Source organism: Coregonus clupeaformis, chromosome 28, assembly GCF_020615455.1.
Source record: "Coregonus clupeaformis isolate EN_2021a chromosome 28, ASM2061545v1, whole genome shotgun sequence".
Classification (NCBI taxonomy): domain Eukaryota; kingdom Metazoa; phylum Chordata; class Actinopteri; order Salmoniformes; family Salmonidae; genus Coregonus; species Coregonus clupeaformis.
This window is the reverse complement of record NC_059219.1, coordinates 21,372,301-21,378,541: the sequence shown is the minus strand read 5'-3', so window position 1 is coordinate 21,378,541 and position 6,241 is coordinate 21,372,301. Positions and strand designations below refer to the sequence as shown.

General features: G+C 40.5%; 1 protein-coding gene and 1 long non-coding RNA gene across 2 annotated transcripts; both read left to right on the top strand.

Annotated features, from left to right (window-relative positions):
• The first annotated feature begins 102 nt into the window (after nucleotides 1-102).
• On the top strand, nucleotides 103-1,559 carry LOC121543803. Its single transcript, XR_006657543.1, has 6 exons — nucleotides 103-185; nucleotides 381-472; nucleotides 999-1,049; nucleotides 1,133-1,170; nucleotides 1,288-1,366; nucleotides 1,487-1,559. It is a non-coding gene; the product is annotated as an uncharacterized LOC121543803 (long non-coding RNA).
• A 673-nt stretch (nucleotides 1,560-2,232) lies between these two features.
• LOC121543804 (meprin A subunit beta-like) lies at nucleotides 2,233-5,630 on the top strand. The gene is made up of 5 exons (XM_045208352.1): nucleotides 2,233-2,278; nucleotides 2,628-2,780; nucleotides 3,182-3,226; nucleotides 4,925-4,969; nucleotides 5,395-5,630. Exons 1-5 carry the CDS (start codon nucleotides 2,233-2,235, stop codon nucleotides 5,628-5,630), a joined length of 525 nt encoding a protein of 174 aa, XP_045064287.1.
• Nucleotides 5,631-6,241: the final 611 nt, after the last annotated feature.

Below are 6,241 nucleotides of genomic sequence, written 5' to 3'. Positions count from 1 at the left end.
GCAGGAAAATTCTCAACAACAAAAGACTGATCAAATTAAGATCCTACATCTGTAATGTATTCAGGGCAGGTCCGAGGTCCACTGGACGGTATGAGTTTTGCAGTATACTGTTGGTATTTTGTTGTCAGTGTTGCGGCTTTAATCTCTTCATTTCTCCTCACATCTCTTTAACATTGGCCTATCATGTAAGTGTGAATACTACCTATTTATTTTATCACTCTAATATCTTGATGTCCTTCCTTCTTCAAATATTTTATATTCACAAGGAGTTGGATGTTTCATTCAAGCACTATTCATTTAATATCCATTCATATACAGTATTAGAATGACTTTGAATGGGAATTACACTTTTTTCTTCTGTCTTTTTTTTACTGTTATAGTGTGAATTGTCAGTTGGCAAGAACCAGCACCGAGAATGACTTTGTATGCATTTCTCCTGCTGAGTGTGGTTAGCCAGCACACTTTGACTATGGTAAGATACATTACGTCACATCACTGTGTATAGCTTGCCCAATAGTGTTTTAATTGAAACATCACAATTATAATAACCAAATATGAAGTATTTAAAAGGTAACCATAGTAGTCAGACTAGAGATGAGTTCATGTGTGTTTCTGTGTGTGTCCACAGCCAACTTCAATAGGAGGTATAGCATGTACTTTATCCAAAAATATAACCAACAGTCACTTATGGGGCAGGCACATAACAGGGTGCTAAACCTCAGAATATACTGTGTCGTTTGAAATTGAAACCTGAGTGAATTATCTTTAATGGTTTTGGTAATGAGGACCTAATGATTACTTATGAGAAACATTCCAACACATAACATTTCAACAATGATTTCATCATATTCACGGTGAGCAATCATATAATTGTTGGACTAATTACTTGTTTTCAGAGCTAGATCCTGTAACACTACAATAACGTGTCCCTACTCACACTCACAACAGTATCATCAGGGTCTATAATTATAGCAGACATTGCACTCTGACTTTAACAGGTGCTGGAGAAAAAGAAGAAGGATACCCAGACATCACAGAGATAAACAAAGGTAAAAAGCCAGACTTTACAGATAACTGTAACTCTGTCATACAGTAGATGGCCCTCTCCACACACTCTCTCTATATATTTTAGATCTGGATCTCCATGAGGGAGACATCATGTTGCCATCTGTAAGTACACAGTGTTGTATTCATGAGTACATTTTATATTTGTATCCATTTGAAAATGATCACTTTCATAATTATAACAATTATTCTGAAATGGCTGTATGGTGCCTATTTCCATAGGGAAGAGCGAGAAACACCATCCTAGGTGACCAGTACAGATGGGAAATCCCTGTCCCATATGTTTTGGATGAGAGTCTTGGTAAGACATTTGACCACAGTGAAACATGCTTGGCCATTCAGTAATTGGAAAAATATGTGTAATCATGTAAATTGACATAATATAGCCTATAGTTCAAGCAATCTGGTTAATCTATTACAGATATGAATGCCAAAGGGATCATTCTTAGGTCAATGGAGCAGATTCGCCTGAAAACCTGTGTGGACTTCAAACCTCAGGAAGCAGAGCCAAACTACCTCTTAATCATAGAGGATGAAGGGTAATATAATACCTTAATATTAGAAAAATCTAAATTCTTAATGGTTAGAAGAACCACTAAAGTAAAATCTCTCGTTTTGAATTTTCTTTCATTCTGTTTTGCTTCCTTATTTCTTTCTCTTTAGATGTTATTCATATGTTGGGAATCAACGCTGGGGCAACCAAAGCCTCTCCATTGGACTTGGTTGTGGTCATATCGCCATCATAGAGCATGAGTTTTTACATGCTCTGGGCTTCTGGCATGAGCAGTCTAGATATGACAGGGATGACCATGTAACCATTGTCTGGGAAAACATTGAAGAAGGTTATTTGTTCTGCTTTGCTGTCCTAAAATAATGAGTGCAAAGTTGCAAAAATGTAATCAAAACTATATTAAGTGTTTGACTACAATCGACACAGCAATACAAGTACCATGTCAAGTAAAGGCATAATTCTACTTATTATTTTTGTATTCAGGAAAGGAGCACAATTTTGAAAAACGCAGCGCAAGTCAAACCAGCACCCTAGGTACCCCGTATGACTACACCTCGGTGATGCACTACGGAAAGGACGACTTCACCAATGGCAACGGATCCACCATCATCACTAAGCAACCAGAATACCAGAATGTAATAGGCCAACGGCTGGACATGAGCTTCAATGACGTCTTAAAACTAAACACGCTGTATAACTGCAGTAAGTAAGCTATAGAAATTTGCTCAGTGAAAGAATGAAACAGAACCGTGGGCTAATAATGTATTTCATTAGCAGCATGTCAATAGCCTTTATTGTATTGGTCATTGATGGGAATGTCGTAAAGCAGTTTAAGACGTGTTTCATTCAAAGTCAATATATTTTAAGCTAATGGGTTCTCAGAACAGTGCATAGTGTGCATAATGATATTTGGAGGTTATACAAGATAGTGCAGAATGTGCCTTTAGCCAGTGCCTTAAGCACTATAAGTAATCCATTTGTGTTTGCCCAGCATCACTACTTGTCTACCATGCAAATACTTCCCTTGTATCTCTATGTTCCAATTATGCAGCATCTGTGGTCACATTCCTAGAGACATGCAGCTTTGAGGACAACCAGGAGTGTGGTATGACCCTCTGTGCCAGTGGCAGTGCCAGCTGGGAGAGAGTGGGCAGTGTCCAAGAGGGGCCAACCTCAGACCACACCAAGCTGGGTCCTTTAAGGGGTAATCCTCCATGTTATAATAGTTACGGCTCATTTCAATCAAACATGAAAACTTAACATTTAATTTTTCATTTTAATTTGACACATGATATAAGGAGTTAAACATTGATACGTTAGGTGCTGGCAGACTGGCAGTTATCTTTGTTTATATGGTTAGAAGTCTGGCCAACACTCATCCCTGAAAACAATTATTCTCTCTCCAATGGCAAGTACAGTACATCTTATGTTTTACAGGCTCAAAACTCACCAAACCATGTTGCATGATTAAAGCCTCATGGCTGATCAGATTCAGAATCACATACAATAGGCCAGAACCTAATTTCCCCCTGATGTCATTGATATTACAAAGCTGACACCAGTGTTCATGGGTCCCTCTCATACATAGATTTTTATTTCTGACAGATACTGATCCAGTGTCTGTGGATAACAGTACCACGTTTCAAAATGGTATGTATACTGACCATATACAAATTGTATGGTGTTTTATTTACAACATACAGTGAGGGAAAAAAGTATTTGATCCCCTGCTGATTGTGTATGTTTGCCCACTGACAAAGACATGATCAGTCTATAATTTTAATGGTAGGTTTATATGAACAGCGAGAGACAGAATAACAACAAAAAAATCCAGAAAAACGCATGTCAAAAATGTTATAAATTGATTTGCATTTTAATGAGGGAAATAAGTATTTGACCCCTCTGCAAAACATGACTTAGTACTTGGTGGTAAAACCCTTGTTGGCAATCACAGAGGTCAGACGTTTCTTGTAGTTGGCCACCAGGTTTGCACACATCTCAGGAGGGATTTTGTCCCACTCCTCTTTGCAGATCTTCTCCAAGTCATTAAGGTTTCGAGGCTGATGTTTGGCAACTCGAACCTTCAGCTCCCTCCACCGATTTTCTATGGGATTAAGGTCTGGAGACTGGCTAGGCCACTCCAGGACCTTAATGTGCTTCTTCTTGAGCCACTCCTTTGTTGCCTTGGCCGTGTGTTTTGGGTCATTGTCATGCTGGAATACCCATCCACGACCCATTTTCAATGCCCTGGCTGAGGGAAGGAGGTTCTCACCCAAGATTTGACGGTACATGGCCCCGTCCATCGTCCCTTTGATGCGGTGAAGTTGTCCTGTCCCCTTAGCAGAAAAAACACCCCCAAAGCATAATGTTTCCACCTCCATGTTTGACGGTGGGGATGGTGTTCTTGGGGTCATAGGCAGCATTCCTCCTCCTCCAAACACGGCGAGTTGAGTTGATGCCAAAGAGCTCCATTTTGGTCTCATCTGACCACAACACTTTCACCCAGTTCTCCTCTGAATCATTCAGATGTTCATTGGCAAACTTCAGACGGGCCTGTATATGTGCTTTCTTGAGCAGGGGGACCTTGCGGGCGTTGCAGGATTTCAGTCCTTCACGGCGTAGTGTGTTACCAATTGTTTTCTTGGTGACTATGGTCCCAGCTGCCTTGAGATCATTGACAAGATCCTCCCGTGTAGTTCTGGGCTGATTCCTCACTGTTCTCATGATCATTGCAACTCCACGAGGTGAGATCTTGCATGGAGCCCCAGGCCGAAGGAGATTGACAGTTATTTTGTGTTTCTTCCATTTGTGAATAATCGCACCAACTGTTGTCACCTTCTCACCAAGCTGCTTGGCGATGGTCTTGTAGCCCATTCCAGCCTTGTGTAGGTCTACAATCTTGTCCCTGACATCCTTGGAGAGCTCTTTGGTCTTGGCCATGGTGGAGAGTTTGGAATCTGAGTGATTGATTGCTTCTGTGGACAGGTGTCTTTTATACAGGTAACAAGCTGAGATTAAGAGCACTCCCTTTAAGAGTGAGCTCCTAATCTCAGCTCGTTACCTGTATAAAAGACACCTGGGAGCCAGAAATCTTTCTGATTGAGAGGGGGTCAAATACTTATTTCCCTCATTAAAATGCAAATCAATTTATAACATTTTTGACATGCATTTTTCTGGATTTTTTTGTTGTTATTCTGTCTCTCACTGTTCAAATAAACCTACCATTAAAATTATAGACTGATCATTTTTGTCAGTGGGCAAACGTACAAAATCAGCAGGGGATCAAATACTTTTTTCCCTCACTGTACATATTTTGCTCAATATATTATTCATTTGTTATTTTTACAGAGACTGCCCCTACTTCTGCTACTAACATGTCAACCACTGAGAGGGGTGAGTTACCGTACTCAGTCAAGGACAGATAAGCTTTAGCATTGCAGAGATACTATAACAAAAATCAGAAGATGTACTTGTAGAAGTTTCTTATCAACTTATATGACCTTTATAAACCATTTATTAAAGCGGCAATCAGCAGTTGAAACAATAACAAAGCGTCCTCCACACCCGTTTCGGTAAAAAGCTGAGGGATGGGGCTGGAGAAATGTGCCCACTCTCATAAGCTCATGAGGCATTTATAAGTTATATTCTTCAAGAATCAATGGGTACATATCATTAATTTATAAGTCCAAAAATGGATGTAGCAACTATGGATTGCCCCTTTAAATAATATGTATATATACATTTTCATGGAAGTATTTACACAGAGGGAGGAAGGTAGTGTATCTTTACAGTCATCTTCCATGTATACTGTTTTACAGATGGTGGCTTCTTCATGCACTACAGTACAGCTACTGGTAAAGAGGGAGACAGGGCCACAATGGAGAGCGTGAGGAAGACACCACGGAGGCAGTTTCAATGCCTGCAGTTCTTTTACTACTACAGTGGGGGCGACCAGGACCTACTCAACATCTGGATCAGAGAGTATGATGATGACGACAACCCCAAAGGAACTCCCCGACTCATGGGCCAGATAACAGGTGATGATGTCATCTAGTCCCTGAACATATGATCTCATCGTAAATTATATGGGTTTTTTTTACATAGGGAGATGTAGTTGATATATAGCTGTGTCCAATTGTAAGATACTGGCTCAAGGTTACAGAGAGAAACATTCTTGAAAGCGATCCTCCTAAGAAATGAGAGAATGGAAAAATATGGGCATTGATTTGATGTGTCCAAATGAATTTACAAGACGCCACGTCAATATTGGGTAAATCTTCACCCTGTCTGGTGTGAAATCATAAAGTCTCTCTCTTCTTCACAGGCCTACCAGCATCTTACTGGCAGCTCCACCACATGCCTCTGAATGCCACCAAAACCTTCCAGGTGGAGTTTGAGGTGCGTAAAGGAGCAGGACAGTCTACAGGTGGGTTTTCCATCGATGACATCAATCTGTCAGAGACAGAATGCCCCCATCACACCTGGTAGATTAGAGACTTTGAGAATGTTGCAAAAAACACCTGGCTATTCAGTCCAAGACACTACTCAAGAGACGGTTATGCCTATCAGCTGTTGGTTGTTCTGCGATCAAGTTATATTGGAGTCTATGCGCGCCTCTTGTCTGGTAAATATGATGACCAGCTCCAGTGGCCCTGCCCATGGAGA

Excerpts from the sequence above, each read along its gene's own strand:
- LOC121543804 (XM_045208352.1), top strand. The coding sequence starts at position 2,233 with ATGAGCTTCAATGACGTCTTAAAACTAAACACGCTGTATAACTGCA. Across the intron at positions 2,781-3,181 it reads CAAGCTGGGTCCTTTAAGGG|ATACTGATCCAGTGTCTGTG; the intron begins GTAATCCTCCAT and ends TATTTCTGACAG. Across the intron at positions 3,227-4,924 it reads CAGTACCACGTTTCAAAATG|AGACTGCCCCTACTTCTGCT; the intron begins GTATGTATACTG and ends TTATTTTTACAG.